This window comes from Toxorhynchites rutilus, chromosome 3 (genome assembly GCF_029784135.1).
Source record: "Toxorhynchites rutilus septentrionalis strain SRP chromosome 3, ASM2978413v1, whole genome shotgun sequence".
In the NCBI taxonomy this organism is placed as follows: domain Eukaryota; kingdom Metazoa; phylum Arthropoda; class Insecta; order Diptera; family Culicidae; genus Toxorhynchites; species Toxorhynchites rutilus.
In genome coordinates, this window is record NC_073746.1 from 251872624 (window position 1) to 251896435 (window position 23812).

The 23812-nt window shown below is 35.8% G+C and overlaps 2 protein-coding genes across 10 annotated transcripts in view; one reads left to right on the forward strand and one right to left on the reverse strand.

The window, feature by feature from the left end:
- LOC129776155 (signal peptide peptidase-like 3) overlaps positions 1–23812 on the forward strand; it is an 89026-nt gene that overhangs the window by 33733 nt on the left and 31481 nt on the right. The window lies entirely within an intron of this gene.
- Positions 218–14118, reverse strand: LOC129776162 (fatty acid hydroxylase domain-containing protein 2-like). Of its 2 annotated transcripts, none has more exons than XM_055781631.1 (5): positions 13953–14118; positions 13297–13544; positions 1304–1479; positions 794–1248; positions 218–724 (listed from the first exon to the last, which is right to left on the reverse strand). In XM_055781631.1, the coding sequence occupies exons 1-5, from the start codon at positions 14012–14014 to the stop codon at positions 580–582; spliced, it is 1086 nt and encodes a 361-aa protein (XP_055637606.1). In that variant the 5' UTR covers positions 14015–14118; the 3' UTR covers positions 218–579. The 2 variants fall into 2 exon arrangements, with proteins under 2 accessions (XP_055637606.1, XP_055637605.1); XM_055781630.1 differs by lacking the exons at positions 218–724; positions 794–1248; positions 1304–1479 and adding exons at positions 4626–6082; positions 6166–6620; positions 6682–6857 and having other exon boundaries at positions 13953–14099.

The window sequence follows — 23812 nt, forward strand, 5'->3', positions numbered from 1 at the left end:
GTAAGGTCAGCTTCGATTTCCAGCCGCGCGTTTGAGTTGAGATACGTCGTGATAAAGGGATTTACAAAAAAAAAACAACTTCTGCACTCGGAGAGCTCTTGTGAGCAAATCGATCGCATTGGCATTTTTGATTAACAGAAAAACATCGCAAACACAAACACAAAATATCACAAGATTTCCGTAAATGTGTTTATCGAAATTAACAATCTAGCGAACAGATTAGACTTGTTTCGTCTGTAATCATTCGTTTGAAACCGGCGCTCGTTACTGAGAAATATATCAATATATTTATTAAGGTTTTATCACCCGCCGTCAACGCCTCACTGCCTACCCGCTGGTAAACTGCCTATTGAACTTTGATTCGGTCGGATCACGCTTTTTTTTATATTTTTGTGTTGGATTATTCGTTATAGAGTGTAGACACTATTTCGACATTAGTGTGGGCGCTTTCCGCCGGAGGAGATAATAATCCGCGGACATTGATTGTGACTCTGATGCGCTTTATTATTTGGCAATAGAGACAATTAAAAGTTAGGGCTACATTAAATATCACATCAATACAATTCCTTTCACTTTACTTCAATGCTTATCTGGTACAAGCTCTCGGGCTGAGTGGAGGCTCCAAAGACGACGATCACGTTGGTAATTTTTAGACAAACGATACTGCGTATCGGTTCCATGTAACCAATCGAGAAATCCTCGGCCACCGTAGCACTGGTTGTATCTGTAGATTATAATAAAATACATTTACAAAACGAAGATCAACCAACGAACGGTGTTCACATCTTCTTACCTCAGATGATGATAATCGTGTCTCTCACTGCTGCCCACAAATGGTAAATGATAACCGGAATGTGTCGTTAGCGTGTCATGAATCACATAGGTAAACCAAATGAGCGATGTCAGCAGGTGACTTTTCATCAGCCCAATACCCAGCATCGGCGGAATCATATTGCTAAATATGTGTTCGATCGGGTGGGCGTACATGGCTGCCAGCGAGACCGGGGCGGTGAACTCGTGGTGCTTCTTGTGGACCAGTTTGTACAGATACTTGTGATGCAGCAACCGGTGGCTGTAGTAGAAACCAACTTCCCACAGGACGCAACTGATTGAAAAATCACGGATCACCTCGAGAACCGATGGCAGCACGCGAATTTCCGGATGGCCGTCCCGAGAGAACAGATGAAACAGAATGTAAGATAGCGGCAGACCCACGAGGAATTGGTTAATTAATATTGTATTCGCGATCTGTTTTTAAAGAATAATGAAACGTTATCTGTTCATGTTTAATCAAATGTCGTACTTTTCTAAAATCACTCCAGATCAGTGGCTCATTCATTCCTGGCTGATTTTTGTATCTACGCAGGCATTTCGGCCAACCGGTAATATCCATGAGAACGTAACATGTTCCCATTAGCCAGTAAAAAGAGTACACGTACAGAGTCTGGCCCCAGACATACAATCGTTCCGGGTCGTCACCTGTTTGGAAGAATCATTTGTGCCATAAAAAGATATAAAAATAAATAAAACTCCATTAACCATAATCTCGTTATCCATGACACCTGACAATTCGTATCGTATGTGCAGATCAACATTTGCGACATTCGCCGAATGCTGAACTCGTGCTTACGGTGCAGAAAAAAGGCAAACCCAATGATAACCGGAAAAATAATTAAATATTGCTCACAGAAATATACTAGTCTAATGTTGTCGAATGTTTTATTTTTAGAAATGTGCAGAAAAAAATGTAGTGAGAGAAAGAACACAAAAAGCAATTTTTTGTTCATTTATGATTCAATGTTGAGGACATCTAGGTACCTAATGTTGTCAGTGTAAAACAACAACACAACAAATCACCTGGCTTGAATAATCGAGTGGCAGTGAATTCTTAGAAAGATTTCTCGTATGGCTTTATTTGAATTAAATTAAAATAATTGCAATCCCAAACCGTCATCCCATGGCTCCATCAGTTCACCTGAGACATTCGCCTAAATTGACCACAATGCACAATGGTCCAGGAGATGCATTTAAGTGGAAATTAGCATTTAGAGCTCGACAGTTATTCTCTAGACAAAAATTGTCTTCGATAAAGTTGTTACATATGATAGAGTGCTCATTTTCATGTTGCCAAAAATAGGGTGACCAAAATTTTCGATGAAATAAAAAATCTAACTTATCTCTATAGATAAAGGTAAACATAGTTCGACAATGTTGTAGCCCCAATTATTTTAATTAACTTTGTAGAACAAAGCTTTTTTCTATCTTTTAATATAATTGATTTAGCGTTTACTATGTTATTTTTTGTGTTTGAGTAAATTAAAATTGGAATCATGAGTTTTTGTATAAAAAACCATCAATAACTTTGAGTAGGATTAAGATATTGACATGTTCTGCATCGCAAAATGTTGGTATTGATAAGCTCTAAAAGTCATACGAAGACCATTTTGATGTAAAATTTGGAATATAAAAGTTAGAGTAAAAAAACCCGTTTTTTTATAGTTATCCTAATGCAACTCAGATAGAAAGCGCTAAAAACAACTTTGTGGGAGATATTTATTGTTTAGACAAAAACTGTATTAGACAAAGTTGTTACATACGATAGAGCGCTCATTTTTATGTTATCAAAAATAGGGTGACCAAAATTGCCGATGAAATGAAAAATCTAACTTTCTTATCTTCATAGATAGTGATAAACATAGTTCAAAAATGCTGTAGCCCCCAGTTATTTTAAACAACTTTGTAGAACAAAGCTTTTTTCTATCTTTTAAAATAATCGATTTAGCGCTTTTTTCTAGGTTGTATTAGGGTGACCATAAAAAAAACTTGTTTTTGCTGCTTTAACTTTTATATTTCAAATTCTACATCAAAACTGTTTTCGTACGACTTTGAGAACTTATCGATATCAACATTTTGCGATGCAGAACTTGTCTATATCTTAACCCTACTCAAAGTTATTGATGATTTTTTACCCAAAAACTCATGATTTCAATATTAATTTACTCAAACACGAAAAATAACATAGTTTTGAAACTCACACATCATGTAGAGTGAAATATGCTCTTTCAAATGCCGCTAATAAACTTTGCTTACGTTTGCCCCATTTTTTATTTCATCGATAATTTTGGTCACCCTATTTTTGATAACATAAAAAATGAGCGCTCTATCATATGTAACAATTTTGTCTAAGACAGTTTTTGTCTAGAGAATAACTGTCGAGCTCTAAATGCTAATTTCCACTCAAATGCATCTCCTGGACCATTGTGCATTGTGCAATGATGATTGCCATCGACCAGATGAGCATCCTATGACCCTCGGGTATAGAAATAGAAAGCTGTGGAGTTTGAACTTTGGTAGATTGTACTCTTCGTAGATGTTCTTCGTGATTGACCTTAACCAGCAAAATCTCAAAAAATACATATGGCTCCTCACAGCGTATATGGGATAAATTGGGAAAATTGTTAGTGGAGAGGGGCAATAATCTGGATTCACCACGATGAGTGATGCGATTATGGAAACGTGTACTCTCGACTACACGACGTTAAAATAAGATAAAAAAGGAGAGAAGATGAAAGAAGAGAAGAAGTGAAGAAAGAAGAAATAACAAAAGAAAACTGACAAAAGAGGAAGAAGGAAAAAAGGAAAAAAGAGAAGAATAATGATAGAAGAAAGAAGAAAAAAGATAGAAGATAACAAAAATAGGAAGAAGATAGGAAATAATAAAAAAAAGAAAGAAGAAAGAATAATAAAAAAGGAATAACGTATAACAATATCTGTTCTTTAGATTTGTACACGTTATAACACGTGCAAGTCCGAAGAATTTTCTAGAAGCTTGAGATTGCTATTCAGCACCGCGATTGAAAATTGAAATCTTTCTTTCAACGCACTTTGAAATTTCAAACCACATAGCTGTCATAGAAAACAAAAACTGTGGAATAAATGAAGGTGGTGTATGAAAAAAAGAGATAAGATAAGATAATAAGATAAGAGAAAAGAGAAAATACAAAAAAGGAGAAATAAGAAAAAAAGGAAAGAAGAAAGAAGAAATAAGAAAAATAAGAAAAAAGAAGAAAGAGGAAAAAAGAACGAAGAAATGAAAAAAGATAGAAAAAAATTAAGAAAAAAGAAATAAGAATAAAGTATGAAAAGAAAAAAACAGAAGAATTAAGAAAAAAAGAATACATTCCTCTTTATCTCGGTCGATTTCAATTGATAGAAATTTTAGATGAGAAGAAAGAAAAACATTTTTCTCTTTTCTCTCTTCGTTCTTGTTTTTTTCGTCTCTGCTTTTTTCATTTCTGGTGCAAGTTGTAAGAATTTCAATTGGAGTCGAATTCGAAGCTATATAAATATAAAATATAAAATATAAAATATAAAATATAAAATATAAAATATAAAATATAAAATATAAAATATAAAATATAAAATATAAAATATAAAATATAAAATATAAAATATAAAATATAAAATATAAAATATAAAATATAAAATATAAAATATAAAATATAAAATATAAAATATAAAATATAAAATATAAAATATAAAATATAAAATATAAAATATAAAATATAAAATATAAAATATAAAATATAAAATAAGAAATAAATTCAATAAGCGAACGCGCAACCGTTATGATTACGGAGACTGCCAAACCGAAGCTGATTGATTGATTTTTTCTATTATAGAGGCTTGAAACTACGAAGTACATTCGTCCCTAGTCTTAAAAAAGGCCAACCAATCAATGGTCGGTCCTGGGATTGAACACACGATCGTATCAAAAAAAAAACTACTGGGCAATAAACGCATAAAGATGGACTATTTTTTCCGTGATTTGACCGATTTTTATCATTTCGATTTATACCCTCAACATGTTCCTGAAAGACGTAATCCTACGTCAAAATATTCAGGCCAGCAATTGAAGGAATGATTCTATTTTTTAGAGTTTGTTTGTCTTTCCCGACGATAGAGTTCGTTGAAATATAGAACGACTCTTAATGTTTCCTTGAACTTTTTTTTATATTTAAAAGAAGAAACTCTAGGCTAAGAAAGATTGGTTTTCTTTTGGAAAAATGCGCTTTTTTTTGTTTTTCAGACGATAAGGTTTGTTGAAAAATAGCTCTTATTTATTCGATAATTTTTCGTTGGAATTTACCCAACTGTGAATTGATACTTAAAAGATAAATATTTTTTCTTATGCCATAAATCGGCAATATGGCAATATTTGATTTGAACTTGTTGTTTCGGTTTATCAATCGTGTTATGTAGTATTATCTTAGTGCAATAAATTTGCCAAAGAAAATATACCCCTTCTGAGTAAGTTTTTATGTTTTCAGAATCTTGGAATCCATTCCCCTGCTTTTAATTCTTCAAAATATACTTCAATGCATTGCATTGTGCATTCAAATGACAAGGTTTTTCTTGTATCAAAAATTGTCATGATGTTAGCTTTTCTTCAATGGTGCCACGTACCTGGTAGCAATTCCCGAAGAGTCGCACATGATAAAATTGTAAATGTTAAGAAAAATAAACATAAACGAAATATTTGATTGGTAGCAAAAAATTTCTCTTCAAGCATAAGCATCGAAATCAGGGACTAAAGTAGCAGGAAGGGACAATTATTACCTTCCCAAGAGTGGCAAAGCACAAATCACAGCTATTCATCGTGTATCATCGTGACCGAGTACTTTCTTTTGGTTGTAAATACAGTAGAACCCCGATTTTGAGACTAAGGCATTCAACGATTATAAGATTCTTAAAAGTTTAAACTAGACTATTTTACAAATACACATCGGTTATAGGTCATCATATAAGTTCACCTATGTGATCAAATGAACACTTTATTTTCATGAAAAGATTAAAATCCATTATTTTATTTAAATAGCATTTTGATTCAAAATACATTTAACTAACAATCGTTGGTAAACCTATTATTATTTCCGATCATTCTTTGTCCGGAACGATCTCTCGCGCTGACTTAGAACACCACAAGCGTCGATCTCTCTGATGCTGTTTGGACTGTCGGAACTGAGCATCGGTTCCGTGAAGCCAGTCCAGAAACCCGAACGTACCGTAGCATTGATTGAATCTTCACAGAAAGTAAACGTTACCGAAAAAAAAAACGTGAGTCAAACCATTAATTCGTCTTGACTAAAAACGGTATCAACTTACTTCAGATGATGGTAATCATGTGCTTCCGAGCTCATCAAAATCGGTAGATGATAGCCGGAATGTGCGGTGATAGTATCCTGTATAACGTAATTGAACCATAGCGCCGCAGTCAGAATGTGGCAATTGGTCACTACTAAGCCCAGCATAGGTGGGACCATGTTGCTGAGGACATGTTCGATCGGATGGGCATACATTGCGGCCCAGGATACGGGTGACGTGAACTCATGATGCTTTTTGTGGATTATTTTGTATAATAATCTATGGTGCAGCAGTCGATGACTGTAGTAGAACCCAATCTCCCACAAAAGTATACAGATGGCCAGATCACGAACCACTGTGGTTATTGACGGGAGAATATGAACATCTGGAACTCCGCGATTGATAAAACTGTGGACGCCCATGTAGGTTACAGGTACACCGATCACGAATTGGTTGAATAAAACAGTTTGATCTATCTAAAATTGTATCAATTGTGTTTTAACAGGTACATAAAATGTCCCACTCAGACGGACTAACCTTTTTCAAATCATGCCACGTGATCGGATCGTTAGCACCGGGCTGAGTTTTGTACTTGCGGAGGAACTTTGGCCTACCGGTGATGTCCATGATTATGAACAGGGAACCAACAAACCAGAAATGAGCATACGTGTAAACGAGAAGACCCCAAGAATACAGGGATACCGGGTCATCACCTACAATCATGTGGATAGTTAGGTCAAGGCGTTAAGCATAAATATATAAATATAATATTCACCCAGTTATCACGTCAAATTACGAGATGACACATGATTAGCACATAGCAAGGTTACACTGCCACTACGAGTTCGAACTCTGATTTAAGACACACAAATAATCTATCCTAAAAGCAGAAACATCGAATTCACGTTTTACACTGCATGCACCTTATGGAATGATCAGTCATGATGATGATTGTCTGAGAATACATAAAAAACAGCGTACTTGGTGCACTGAACTTCCTATAGACAGAAATGTTGGTGGTTCACCTACTTAATGGGTCACGTCACTACACGAATACGGTCGAAGTGCAAAAGGTACATAGCTTTAAGATACGTGAGAGCAATCTTCTGCGAAAGTCATGGTCTCATAATTCTTACTGTGCACAAGAATATGTTAAAGAGTAACTATTCAAATAATTGATTGATTTCTGAAGTTGAATCAAGTTATTTCGGTTAGTTTCCATTTAATTAGGAAGTACTTTTTCAAACTGATGTATTAAAAATCTCACGGTCTACCCAACCGAATTAACAAAATATATATAAATTATTGGGTTGGCCAAAAAGTAATTACCGATTTTTTCATGACAAATAAAATACAATTTTTTGTGCATAAAATGAACGCATAATCAAAAGGCAGGTTTAAAGCACTTTTTTGAAATCGATGCAAAAAATTCAATTGATTGGAAATATTTTCCACGCATCAATCGCAATGAAGAAAAATATATATTATTATGAAACAGACAATTGAATAATTGTAAAATGTCAAGCATTATTCGAATGCGCTAAATCTCACATTTTGGTTGGTTCGAATTTGTTCCCCAAATTTTACCGTCCAAAAGGACCAAGTAAAATAGCACTAAAGCATAATTTGAATATATCCAACCTATTGCGAAAGCAACCGTAGCTATCATCAGGTATCCATTCTAAGGAAAAAACAGAAGTGGCTCAACGGTTGTTTTCTCGTAGCGTAAATTCTGCAGTTTATTGTTTGCAGACGTGCTGAGCGGACATGCTAAGCTGTTAGCCTCAGAATACATTCTCAAAATATGAACAACAAAAACTGTACAGTATTGAGCTTGTATTGGTGATACTCGAGCATTGGTCTGTCAGACCGAGAAATCAATGATTCGTTCATTTCTCAGAAAATACCAACACTACGACTTTGCGATTCTCTCTAGCTTCGTTATTCGTCGTTCATCATCGTTTAGCGTATCGCATGTGTTGGTACAAAGGGGACGTGTGCCACTTTTTTAACACTTTCGGTCTGACACACCGACGCGAGTATAGGAGTAACTTTTTTGGACAAGTGCCTTTTTTCATATACTAGAATATTATTGAATGAAATGTATACATTAATGTTAGTGGCGTGGAATATTTATTGCATATAACGCATAAGATCATTACCGGACTATTCTTATTTGATTTTAGTCCCTTTCGTAACTGAATTGAACGGATCCATATATTAACTATTCATATGTTCAAAAGCCAAATATAAATGTTTGACTTTCGTATAGTTCTTCGCTGAATATAATGGTCATACATATACACACTTGTGAAAGAATTTCACTTGTGGAATAATTGTAAACAGTAAACTATAAAATAATCGGTGGCTTATGGTAATTTTTAACAGTTACAGTTTCGGGGATATTTTTTTATAATGGACAATATCGACAAGAAAACAAGAATAAAAAAAGGAAGTTCCTAGAAATCCTTTTATATCATCTTTTTATGTCCCATATAAAAAAAAGCATTAATTTCTAGTTTACCAAAAATACAGAGACGAAGAGTATCAGAAATATGCAAACTTTATATTCCAGAACCTCTATCATCTGGTAATTATCTAGAAGGTCTTTATACATTCTTCTCTTTGATAAAAGACCCGAAAATACGCAACAACTGCATGAAATATAAAAAATATGTTTGTTTCGAGCATGCAGTTATGCTATGTTCTGATTCTTACTCCAATGAAACCAAAATCGATTAATACGTTTTTATGTTGTTTTATAGCTCTTTATACATCCATGAATTATATTCAGTTGCTTACTTTTAATTAATAACAGTGAAAAATTCGAATTTCGTTTTTTGTGTTGGAGTATCAAAAATTACTCTGTTTTGAGGAGGCTGAGCTGAATTAGATGACTATTAAAGCATTATAAAGATGAAGAAAACATACTTTTTGGAGTTTTTTCATTCAATCATACCCTCTTCTTCTAATAAATGCCAATAAAACCTGGAAAATACACAATGGAAACATTACAGAGAAGTTCAATTTTCGGTCTATGGCACCGTGCGCATGTATACGTGTTATGATTTTGCACGCGAGTACAGGAGGGTTAACTATTAACTTAGTTTTCACAATCCGACGTTCTGACCGGTCTTTGCTGCCCCAGTTTTGGACCGCTCAGTGCAAGCATTTAGTTTACTTACATCACATCTGCATTGAATAATGACTAAGAAGCAACATAAACAACTATGTTGTGCTACGTCTCTCCCGTTATGTCTCCGACATTATTCACCCATCTTTTAGAAACCTGAGATTTTTGCAGCGAAATCAAGAAAGATAGAAGTTGGATGTCAAAGAACAAATTCTAAAGATTTTAGAAAGCTTTAATTGGTTTGATAGAAACAATGAAGTTTATTATAATTTTTTTTGGATAAAATTATTAATAATACCCTAACCACTAATAATCACTCACTTTTAAGTTTTTTACTTCCAAAATGTTACTTAAATCCACTAATTTAGATGTTTCACAACTGTATTCTGTATTAAATTTTCTCGTTTTTCAAATGGAAACAACAGCATCGTCCTACGTAGCGTACTTTTTGGAGTAGAGCCAGTTTGAGGCAAACAGAGCCCGTAACAAAAAAAAGGTTCAATAACTCTGTTACTGTTAAATTCGACCATATATGCAGAAGGATTTTTTCTAATCAATGTGATCCTCTATCTTTGCATGATTCCGAATAAATGTAATTTTTTGTGAGAGAGGTGTTTTCTGATTTTAAGGGAATGAATCAAAAATTAAATTCTCTTTTTTTAATCCAAAAAATGAAAATATATGTATATAGCCATACCATACCAAACCGATATAGTGGTTCTCAGATTTTCGTGAAAAGTGGTAGATTTGTTCTTTATCGTAAACAATTAGACCCGTATTTTTTTTATTTTTTCGTTTCCGCTTCGTTAAAAAGTTTATTCAAATTTCATTCATTTGAAGTAAAAAGATCGAAGATTGGGCAGGTGGTTTGAAAGTTACAAATTTTGAAAAATGAGAATATTGTTCAAATTCAACATAAAAAGGGGGAATAATTATATATCTCAAAAATGAATAAATAGGCGTTCCTGACATTTTAATATTTCATGTAACAAATCTCAGTTTTCTAAAAATAACATAAAAAATCTGAAAATAGGCATTTTTACATAAAATAGCATCCATTCACAGCACTACCAGCAATAGCAAAGTTCATTCGTTGAATTTTTTTATTCGATGTCTTATCAATTGTGGTCAAAGTTCTTGGCAAAAATGAAAACTCTATTTGCTAGTAATTTGAACAATAAATATTAAATAATCTTTATGTATCCAAAACATTGGATAAGTTTATCCCTTTCACAGGGGAGCTAATTTTTTTTACTTCATCATAGATTTTTGGCAGGTTCGTCGGATACACCTTTGCTCCGAAGGATGAATGTCGGGAGTGAGAATTGAACTCGTGACATTAAGCGTGAAAGGTGCGAATGTTAACCACTAGGCCAGATCGCCCCCAGGGAAGCTGATTGATTTTACTATTGTAGAGGCTCTAAACGATTAATTCGCTTCTAAGGCTAGAATCCTATTAGAATCATAGGGGAGTTCTGGAATTGAACCCGCGGTCGATTTAATAAGCGGTTGCGCAACCGTTGTTACTACGGAGACCCATCAGAAATTAATCGCACGTGTGCTGTTAGTTCGCAGAGATGAACACAGAACGTCGCGAAAAGGATGATGAAAAGATGATGAGAATGAAAAATTGTTGGGGAACTGGGGGAATACGGAGAGGTTAAGGAGTAATTGGCTTGTATCTGTGGGACGTTAGATTTTCCAAAACTTAGAGCAATTTTTTACAGTTCCATATATTGTTTTCCGAAATAATCCGTCAAATCTTGCACAAAAATGTGTTTTTCTAGTTCTTCACTGGATTGAACATTGACTGAATATCCCATATCTCCGAAATATGTCAAGTATTTCTACGTTTAGCGATTTGATAATTGAAAAACTGAATTAGTCCGCTTAGAAATGATATCTTATATTTCTATACCACCCATATCCCATATCTCCGAAATATGTCAAGTATTTTTACATTTAGCGATTTGATTTATGTGTAGAGACGCGAGGAGACATTCCTTAGGAATAGAATAAACAGATGTATCTTTTTTTTAACTTAAATTCTTTTTATTTCTTAATTTTGTTTACATTAACATATGATATTAAATTTGAAGTGATCAACCTAGGGTTCTACATCTTTAAGTTGAACAGATGTATCAAAAAGTTTTCACTGTCCGTCTTACTTCCACTGCCAACTATCCGTTCCACCCCATCAGTACAATTGTTCCAATCATTTAAATGTTTCATTCCAAAATAAATTTACCTAGGGGCTGTCCACATACCAAGTAGACAGAAAATGCATCGTTTTAGATCCCCCTTCTCACCCTCCGTGGACAAGCATGGACATTGATTATACCCCTCCTCTTGTTGTCCACGTGGACATTTATCCATTTTTTTGCACGGAAAAGGATGGACGAATTTAAAAAAAAAAACAGAAGAACCGTTTCACTCCATATTTTGACCAAGACCTCTCCAAAGCATTGAACATATTTATTTATTTCCAAATCCTTATCAGCCGTTTTGCATTGAGCGACTTATTTTACCCAATGGAATTCATATCTGAACTTGGAACAGTATACTATACGATATATTCATTCAAAAACTTCTAAACACTTTCTAACAGCATCCGATGAAAGATGTGCTGATTGAAGAAAAACATATTTTTGGGATAAAAATCATGGTCATCACCCTCTCATTTTCAGTTCCTCTAAAGGCGCCTCAGATCATAAGAACGCAGACTTAGTCGAGTCATTGGTGGCATTCACAATTATTTGAAATTTAACTCAATTAACCCTTTCCCGTACATGTACATGTACAACTCGACAAAATTGTTGTTCGTCTTCCATTTCCGCAAAAGCTATCTATTTTTGGGAGTTCTAGAAAGATAGAAACAATCATTTTACACAAATTACACTACTATGTCAACCATTTTTAATATTACAGAGCTCGCTAAAAATATTCTTTGGACATTTCTTCATTTTTTATTTATCCAATAATTTATTTTTGCATATACATGTTCATTTTTCTTCTGAAATATTCATCCAATATGTCCACGGAGACATCTTCTATACACCTACCCCCCTCACCGTGGACCAGCGTGGACATTTCTCATAAGAATATCCATTTTACAAATTCCTGAAAAAATTCGTCTTAAAATTATTGAGTAGAGAAATTAATGCACTGAAGTGCTCTGAAGCAAGCACTTTATTCGCTTGGATTGCGTTCCGAGGAATCCGTGGTTCGAAGCTTGGAATAGAATTCTCACGAGTTCGTTCATCATCATAACATCTGAAGCGTATTTATTTCATTGTCAAAGACAGCATAACCATAGAATACCTACTGTGAATTGTATTTTGATAAAGAACTAATCTTATTACCAAGGTTTTCCGAAAATAGTGAGCGAATTGTATACAAATTATCTTCAAAAATACTTCTCGTCCTAATGAAGAATAACTTTTTTACTCCATCACAGTCGGTCCTTTGTTTTTAAGAGGTTTTAAACTTCTTCCTCTATTAATCCATCTCATTATTCAAGAAAACATTAGAATGTACGATTATTCGCACTTTTCTTTCGCAGAAACGAAAAACTTCTTGTAGCAATCGAATGAAAACAAAAATTATCAGATTTAATTAGTGCGTATACTGCGTTCTTCTCGTCCATATTGTTCACATTTTTCATTCACTCACTGAGTTAAGTCACTTCAACAGCTAATTGCTTTGCACATTGAACACAATTTGAAGGTGAAGGTTGTTGAAGTTGAAGGTTATGAAAAAAAAACGATTAACATCACGGCAACAACAATGCTAATCGGCCAATCACACTCCATCCATGCTGATGAGTTTTTGTAACATCCACACAAATCCACCACCACAGTTCTACACGAATTCTGACATCAATTCAAACAATGCATCACCGAACTCCAAACGACCCACAACTAATTTTGTCACACGAATCACACCCGATGTTGGTATAACTTCTGTCCATTTCTTCACGATGCGGTCCAGGAGGCGCCCTTCAACCGGAAACCACTTACCGACAACGTCCAGGAAGGCGTCCCATTTTTGTTGCACATATCCACCGGTGGAAATGTTAAAATCCATCCCGTCTCCTCCGATTTGGTTTGAGTGAAAGTTTAAAGAGTAGCTGAACGAATGTGCGATTTCACTTCGGTACCAATTCGCTGCCGAAAAACAACTGATGTGCTTTGTATCGCAGGACTGTTTTATTGAGCGTGAGTTCGATTCGTTCCCGGTTCGGATGGCGTTCCGAGCGATAAGATTACTGCAAGTTTGTGGTAAAATACATGCTTGAATGTGTGTTAGCCTCAGGGGTCATTCTTCAGGTGACGTCGAGCGCTATGATTCCGATTAGAACGCTTTTCGATTCGTTCCTCGTAAAAAATAATGTTGAAGCTCGACTAATATGATTGAGTTGGGAAGTGAAGTGAAGAGCCTTCCGCTTATTGATGTTTGGACCACCGTACAAAAATTTCAGATAATAACAAAAAGAAAAAAACAAATCCAAAACCGTTGCTTAAAATAATCGACCTAGAGCTTTGGTTATCACTTATTGTGTTGGTTTCACACCTGCAACCGAAGGAATTTACTGATTGGTTCCCGCCTAATGTTACGATTTTTTTGTTCACAATGTTGGAGATTTTTTTAATTGCAACCGATACTTGCGTGATACCTGGTGAATAATATTTGCGACCACTCTCTCGATGGGGGTTCCAATCGATCCACATTATTCATTAAAAGAAGAACATTGTTGATTGATAAATAGAATCTCAAATTTAACCCAGTTGAATTAGAATCGCTCTATTTGTTTACTAATGATGACGAAGCACATAAAAATTTTGGTGAAGCTGTGTATAGGATGCCGTTACCGCGAAACACCGTTTTCGCACTAAACTGGTTTTTCGCTGTGAGTGCGCGCCCTCTCTTGAGACCGGTACCTGTGATATGAAAAATAAGCATCAGAACTATAGAATCGCTGGGTTTTTACAGGGTTTTTCCAAAATCAGCTCTCCTCGATTAAATGAGGACTCTTTGTAAGAATTGTTCTTGGTGCAGTTTTTGGATAGATAAAATATTTTTTTTATTTTACACAATTTTAAGCAACCGCCGAAATTGACAAAATGAACAGCAATCACATTATGTACAAATTTGTTATAAGTAAGCTCCCTGAAGCCGATTATTGTGACGCACAATGCGGACAGCAAATAATGCTAAATGAAGATAATCCTTTTTTTAAATAAATTCCGCGCGGTCATGTTCGATGAAAGGAACAGATTAGATTAGACCTTAACGGATAGTGATACTGCGCTTCTTCTCATTTTTCCTCACCCAATAGTGTTACAGGTGTTACAATATACTCCAACAATGTGTCCAACGTTATCGCAGCTGCTCATAGACCGTTCAAATCGCTCATGCACAATGCTAATATGTGATCAGCTGTTGGTAGCTTATGTACGCGAATTTTATGCAATATCGTCTAAGGAATTGACAGCACCATCTCAGATTGCAGTGAAACGTTGTGGGTGTAAAGACATTGTACAATGGTCAAGGACGCGCATTTAAGTGGAAATTAGCATCTAGAGCTCGACAGTTATTCTCTAGACAAAAACTGTAATCGACAAAATTGTTACATATAATAAAGCGCTCATTTTTAAGTTATAGCCCCAGTTATTTTAAGTAACTTTATACAACAAAGTTTCTTGCTATCTCAATAACCGATGTTGTGCTTTTTTCTAGGTTGCGTCAGGGTCACCATGAGGAAAAAGTTTTTTGCTCTAACTTTTATATTTCAAATTCTACACGCAAACTTTCTTTAGAAGATATTTAGAGCTCACTAGGATAAAAATTTTGCAATGCATTATTCGTCAATATTTCAATTCTACTCGAAGTTATTGATATTTCTTCCTCAAAAATACGCCCTCTTAATTTGTTTGTGGTAAAATTGAGATATTGACAAGTTCTGCATCGCAAAATGTTGAGGTTGATAAACTCTAAAAGTCGAAAGTTTTGTAGGTCTTATAGTTTTAAATTATAAATTTTTGTTAAAATTTGAGACAAATTTTTTGGTCCTTTTCAAAAATCGTCTATTTTTTACAATGATACAATGTTAACTGGTGGAGGCCAGGTCCTGCCAAAAGATCACATATAATCAAAATAAACTATAATCCAAGATGTAAAGCCAGTAGCACAATACACTGGATTCTTTTATACGTGACTTTTTTTGCGTGATTTTTTACGCGATTTTTTTACCATAGTTGTAGACCGTTTCCGAAAAACGGTAAGAAACTCGATCATCGGAATCGGCCCAGTAGTTTAAAAGTTATAAATTTTTGAAAAAAGTCATTTTTGGAAAAAAAAAAAAGGGGAAAAAGTTGATTCTTTGGACAATGGAATTGGGCACCCTAATGAAAAAATAAAAAAATACGGGTCTAATATTTTGCGATAGAGAACAAACTACCACTTTTCACGAAAATCTGAGAACCACTATGTCGGTTTGGCATGGAATGGCATAGGAACCTTAAAGATACCTGACTTCAGTTACAATCTAGGCATAACGTAAACAAGTTAATTATTTTTGTACCCATAACGTCCGGTTGAATCAACGACGTGTATTTGTGTTGTTGAGATTTCAATTCTACTTTAAAAACTGTCAGTGTTTTGATTGTGCCACACGAATAATATGTTAAAAGTTTGTATTGATATAAAAAAGATTTTTTAATATCGGTACGCTCTGTATTAACCCACATGTCTTCAAATGTTTTTCAACGTAACTCCTTAACATATATTTTTACCATAATGTTGAATTTGGAAAAGTTGTTGGAAATTATAAGCAAATCCATAAAATTTCATGAACATGACGGTGTAATACGACAAACATATTAAAAGGGCTTATTTATTATAAAAAATACAGTGAATTAGATTTTGTTTTAATTTCTTGAATAAATTTGTAAATTTGTAAATGACCCTGTAAATGACTTCTATTTTATATGAAAAAAATAAAAATATATATTCAAAAATATGTATTTTAGATATTGCAAATCAAATTTTTTTTATGTAAATAAAAAGCACTACTTTTTTCTCAGTGTATATTTTATCACGTTCAAACATCAATACTCTATAACTCTTTCTAAGACACTATTTCGGTACGACTCATAGTTTTTGAGATATAAATTATCAATGTTTTTCCTTACTAAAATCGATACGCCCTTTTCAAAAGTTACGCTTGTGTCAAAAAATTCCCAATTGCTGTGGAAAACTCATACTTCCTCCTACCCAAACGGAATACAAACTTTCATTCGAATCAAAAATACATTGGGGAAAATATTTTCAAAAAGGCCTGGTTCAGACAGTTTTTCATCAACTCGAATGCACAGTCAGAAGTGCAATGTAGTACCGTCGATGGGGGCGACAATGGGTCAAAAATTGTAGTTTTCGAACATTTTGTTGAATAACTGTCGTAAATTAGAGTAAAACACAATTCTGATTACGTAGAAATGTTCTCTAATGATGAACACTCGTAAGTGTTCGAGAAATTGTTGAATAATATTTATTTTTCACTGAACTACTATTGAAATAAATGTGATCATTTCCATTTTAGGGAAATTACTTCAAATGTTTTCCCTATTTTTCCAGAAATGACATTTTTTTTAAATTCATAACTTTTGAACTATTTTATCGATTCGGGTGATCTACATATCAAATTGAATAGGTGACCATTTCCATTTTAGGGTAGTCCGAAAAATATTTTTTCCCTTTTTTCCGAAAATAATTTTTTTTAAATTCAGATGATCGATATGCCACTTTGAAGCCACATGAAATACCACATATCCATATACATTGGATTTTAGTCGCATAGATGTTGTCCAGTAGCATAGGAATATTAAACGAAAACTGAAAACATGTTAACTTTGCAAAATCACTCGAAAACGAAAAAACACCCCTCTGATAGTCGGATATGTTATGTAAAAACACTCAGCTTTCAAGAAAAAATATAAAAAATATGGTGACCTCTGTTCCGAAATCATGTAAGCTATGAAAAACTATTACAATCATTAATTACGGAAATAAAATCTGTGTTTTTTTTTAAGTGTGACGTTTTCGAACAAAACACATTGGCTTCAATTTGATATATCGATCATCTAAATCGGTTGAAAAAGGTAATTTTTAGAAAAAAGGGGAAAAAGTTGATTTTTCGGACCACCATAAAATGGAAATGGACACCCCGATGAAAAAATAAATAAAAAAGAGGACCCATATTTTACGATGAAGAATTAAACTACCAATTTTCATGAAAATCTGACAATCACTATATCGGTTTGGCATGGGATTCAATTTTGTGCTTGACCCATTCTCACCCCCACTTGGTTAAAATAAGAGATTATTTCCAAAATAATGAAATTCGAGTGGAAAACAATTTTTGATGTTCAAAATCAGTAATGACTCATCTGGCAAGACTTTAAAGAATAATTCTATACAATATTTACAATTTTAGTAGTTCTATATAATGCTGGGCATGAGATTTTTTCTGAGGTGCTATTTGATGGCTATTTACACATCAAACTTTGATTAATTATTAAATAATAACTATTTGTACTATTTGTAAGTATTATGCATTGGAAGTTGTGGAAATATGTCTCCTATTAAACGGCTCACAGCCTTCAAAAATATTCGCAATATTTGTCAAGATATTACTAATAGTAACTTTCTCCATTTTTGACCCATTTTCACCCCCATCGACGGTACTTCTGAATTCTTTACTTCTTCGGGATAATTGGGTAATTTGGCATCAATTCATGAAATCCAAAAAGTCATGGCATGGTTTTATGAATAGGGCCTTCAGATTCTGGACTGGTCAGCTTGTTTACCAGATCAAAACCCTATCAAGAACTTATGAGGAGTGATCGGACGAATAGTGATTTGAAGAGCTTAAACGAGCAGTATCCTCTGCGTAAAACGAGATACACACTACAACATAGCGCAGCTTGGTCGAAACCACTCCGAATGGGTTATTTGAACTGATTGAGAATTCAAGATACAAATTAAACACAAATTTCTGCATTACTCGAGAATTATTCAAGCAAATGAAACCAAATTAGGCATATTGTGGTTTTAGGGTGCAATAAATGTTTCTATGGTGCTTAGACCCTCCACTCCCCTCTCTAAGGGGGGCTGCCACACAAATGAAACACAAATTTCTGCATTACTCGAGAATTATTCAGGAAAATGAAACCAAATTAGGCATATTGAGGTTTTAGGGTGCAATAAATGTTTCTATGGTGCTTAGACTCTCCACCCCCCCTCTCTAAGGGGGAGCTGCCATACAAATGAAACACAAATTTCTGCATTACTCGATAATTAATCAAGAACATGAAACCAAAATTGGCATGTGAAGATTTTAGGGTGCAATAAATGTTTTACGGTGGTTAGATAGTCCTCCCCCTTCTCTTAGGAGCGCCTGCCATAAAATGGAACACGAATTTCTGCATTACTCGAGAATTAATCAAGCAAATGAAACCAAATGTAGCATGTTGAGGTTTTCGGGTGCAATAAATGTTTTTACGGTGGTTAGATACAAATACAAATGAAACCATACAAATGAAACACAAACTTCTGCATTACTCGAGAATTAATCAAGCAAATGAAACCAAATTGGGCATATTGAGGTTTTTCCTCCCGCTCTCTAAGAGTGAGCTGTCATACAAATGAAACACAAATTTCTGTATAACTTGAAAACTAATCAAGCAAATGGAGCCAAATTTGGCATGTGAAGGTCTTTTTTATTCCCTATTATAGTGACTTTCAACACATTTCGGCTGGTTCGTCACTTTTGCTTCCATTTTTGGAAGAATGTCGGGAGTGAGAATTGAACTCGTGATCTCTGCGTGAGAGGTATGGATGTTACCATTACGCCAGATCGCCTCCACAAGGCATGTGAAGGTTTTACGGGGCACGAAACATTTCTATGGTGAATACACTCCTCCCTCTTCTCTAAGGGGGGCTGCCATACAAACGAAACACAAACTTCTGCATGACTCGAGAACGAATGAAGCATAATTTGGGATGTGTGCGTTTTTGGGTATGAGAAATGTTTCTATAATGGTATGACATTTCTCCCTCCTCTGGAATGGAGAGGGGGTCCCATAAAAATATTACACATATTTCATCCAAACCATCAGGGTTTGATGTGTAAATACATCAAACTTTGGTGAGTTATTGAACGGTAACTATTTGTACTGCAGTTGAGTGCTGTACGTTGGGAGTGTTGAGGATATGTATACCGGAAGTATTCGCGGTATTTGTAGGGATATTGTTAGTAGTGGCTTTCTCCGTTTTGGCCTGGTCTCGCCCCCATCGACGGTACATCAAACGGATGGTAGCATTATTTTTAGGAATACAAAATAGGTCTGTGTGTTTTGTTTATAGTTTGTTTCTCCTCCATAGATGTTTATGTGTACGTGGGTTTGATATTCTATGGTATTCATGGATGCCAGGCGATTTTTTACTTCTACTTGTTTTCCACACAGTTTTAGGTGGTCTATAATTTTTTTCACATATTTCGGAATGCCTTCACAAAGGTGCGTGTTTTCACAATATGTCTCTATAACGAAGTGCTATAACAGTACGCCCGACGATTACCGGAATTCTCTCGGTTGCCTTCTCAGGTTTCCTAAAGTTAACTCTCCACTATCGCGATTGGACTTCGATAAAAATGCGTGCGGTGAATAATAGAATATATAGCCGGTCCACTTAATACCACAGGTTTTCTTTCTCAAGATACTTAAAGATAATATCTCCCGCGTGTTATGTTTTATAGGATTTTCTGATTTTCGTTTCGTCAAGCGGTCAATAGTTTAGGTATACATAATCACATCACTTACCACAGTGAATCCTGATTCATACCTCTTCCCACTAACAATTATCCCTCCCATGATATTCGCTAGGGAACCACGCTATAGAGGCGACCCTTCTGGCCTTCGGGCGGCGAATGTCATACTAACATTCCTTCCCTTCCCCTGGTGACTGTAAGGACGTGGCCAGCGTCGTTATTGACCATTTAAAGCTCGAATCACCATAAATTGCACAACGAGAATGATTTGCTAGTCCCAAGCGTCATTCTGTGTGTTCTTTGTGCTATTTGGTAGGTTCAGGTCAATCACGGAGAGCAACTACGAATTGTACAGTCTACCCAAGCTCAAGCTCAAATCTTGGGGATCAAAGTTGATTTTGATCCGCGCGTGCATGACAACCTCAATGCCACACTGATGCAGACAGTGATGTGATTGTAAAAGATTACCGACCGCTATCGCCACTATGTATGCATAATTGCATCACTTTTCACCTTCATTGCATAGTAAGCAAAAAAGACACATTACACAGGACGAGATTGCGAGAATGAACGCGAAAGTTTGGCTCCGATTCGTTAATTGGCTAATTGGAGAATTTTTTTTGGCCATGTGCTAACACACAAGCAATTTGGAAACAAAGAAAATTTTCAAACTCGTTCAATCTGGATGCGATGCTACCTGATTTGATTGACAAACGGCATCAAGTATATATGCAATCTTATTCTGTAATAACCGATTCATACGATCGGATTATGGATGTCAGGAAGCTACATAATCTAAGGCTGGTGGTTGTGTACACATTCGCCGGATCAAAAATTAGACAGTTGCCGTCGGCAACTAACCAGAAGAGCGAGCACATAATAAATAATTGGGCATGATAATGCGCATTCAGGTGTGCTCCGCAAATAAAGTCCACACGGCGAGACGTAAACCACGAGACACTTTCAGAAGGAAAGGCGTTGAGGCACATACATTTACGTTCACCACATGATGATGGTATGCTAATAACGGTTGGAGACGTTACATTTCGTTAAGCATCGTTTCACGTGTTTTTTTAGCATAGTCACTCTCGATGTGTACGACTAGCTGTCATTACCACCTGATATACTACATGTACCGTTACAACAATGGTCGTGATGCAAATCGGCTCTCCGGGTTTTGGAATAATGTTGAGATGGGGCGATCCTACGATGTTTCAGCAATCTTTTCATTCATGTTGTCCGGCAGTTTTTTCATTTCAGTTTAGGAAATGATTCATTTGTTTTGTGATAATAAATATGAATTAACACTTTGAAAATGTACTAATGAATAACGGGGTAGCTGAACAACTGAACGGAGGAATCTTTCAAAGCAAAGATGACGGCTCTAGCCACGCCCACTGCCACGTTAGTGCTAGTATTCCAATAATTTTTACCAATAAATTATGATGTTCGGCTCCTCTGGTAGATGACATTGCGATTTGCATATGTTGAATTGCGAAAAAAATTCTGTTAGAAAACAGAGGCAGACGATTCACTTAAGCATACCATACTGAAGAAAAAAAACAAATTAAAACTAATTGACTCTTTCATTAGAAAGGTGCTCCTGGAAAGACCAAATTAACACTAACTACACCGTCGGGAATAACTTAACCATCACTCGCATTTCATAAATCATTAATGAAGCATGTGAGCGCATCAATAAATCATGTTGAACCGCCTCTTGCTTGAAAAGCAAAACAGCGGCAGAATCCAGCGATTAGCAGCCGCAATTTACATCAGTCCCCGCAGATCGTGGTCGTTGTTTTACTCGCGTAAAACAGAAGCCGCTGCTACACATAGCGTGTGTCCATCGTGAGCATAATCGACGGCTACAACCGGGGTTTGCACCTATACAATTTGGTCCTGTGTGTGAGCTGATGAAATACAACATGCAATGCTAAGAGGCGGGCTCGTGTTTCAACATAAGCGGTAACATTGCGCATATGAAGGGATTTATTACAAAGCATTTGACCACCGAGTGAAGGAAAATAAATCGTCATTACCACCGGGCAAACCATATCCGAGACTCCTATCTGCGTCAAGCTTTCGGGTTAATTGATTTTTACACATGTGTTGATTCAATTTCAAACTAGCCCTCAACGCAGTCGCGTGAAATGAGGAAACTTGTCTGATTACGCAAACAGCAAACCGCTTCGATTTTTCCGACCATATTGAATTCGATCGCGCAGGAACTACTTTGCTGTGCGATGGGCGGAAACAGCAACAACTATCAGCCCAGCAACAATAACGAGCTGTTTTTCTCATAGCAATTGAAAATTTTGGGCAATAGCATTGTGCATTATGAACGAGGCGCGCGTGGAAAAATACCAGACATTCAACAATGGCTGCGATTGCGTATTCGTCTTATACCGTATGCAGCGGCGACAACGTTTATGGGTCTTGATGTAAGTCGAAAACAAAAGTGTCTTTATGGACGATGTGAACGTGAAAAGAAGAAATATTGAAACATATATTATTCACCGCATCAGTCATCCGTTTCGCACACGTCTCGAAATCAAAAGTCGAGGGTGTGATTGAATGCATTACGGTTGACAGCAAACGTTGTACTCTTCGTCTTGACACATACTGCACTATTCTGTCGTTGTCATTGTTTAAAAAACTGATTCCTTGCTGAATTTACCTATAATTTTTATGCTTATTAATAGTGGTAGGGGAACGGGGGGAATGTGGTCACCTTAAGGAACATGCCCATTTCCTGTGTACATATACCACTAAAATTCTCGTTCTTCGAATAATATTGTAGTTCAACCTATTGTAGTTCAAGATAGTAAGTGGTTTTTAATATGAAAATTTAAAATAGTACATTTTTCATTATTAGAAAAAAAGTTAAAAAATCGAACATTTTTTCAGCGAAGAGGTAAAGTGGTCAATCGCACATATCACGCTAGAAGGGATGGATTTTTGCATGTTTTCTTGGCCAAATTTGTTTAAATTATTATTGAAATAGTAGGTACATTGCTCGATTCCGGGGAATGAGAAAGCGGACTCGCTAGCTAAGGTGGGCGCTTCAGAAGGCACACTTTTCGAAAGGCAAATTGCCTATAATGAATTTTTTCACATTCCTCGTCAGGACACACTCGTTAGTTGGCAGCGAATGTGGAGTGAAGATGAGTTCGGTCGCTGGTTACACACGATTATTCCTAAGGTTTCGACGAGTGCTTGGTTTAAGGGATTGAATGTAGGTCGTGATTTCATTCGCGTGATATCTCGGCTTATGTCCAATCACTACAACCTAAACGCGCATCTCTATCGCATTGGGCTCGCAGCAAACAATCTTTGTGATTGTGGCGATGGCTACCACGGCATCGAGCATGTTGTCTGGTCGTGTATCCGGTTCCATGCTGCTCGCTCTCAGCTCTCTAGAGCACTGAGAGAAAAAGGCAGACAATCGGATATCCCCGTCCGGGATATCTTAGGTAGCCGTGATCCTGATTTTCTGCTTCATCTATACCTGTTCCTCAGAAACGCCGATGTCAACGTTTAATGATGTTTCCTTCGTTGTGTCCCTGTTTCATATCCCTCCTATCCGATCTATAAACTTTTACTTAGTCGCGGCAATACATACACACACTCTTTACAGATACACGGGCCAAAGGTTGTGCAGTCCACTGATCATTCAACAAGAGCCAAAGGTTGTACCGCTCATG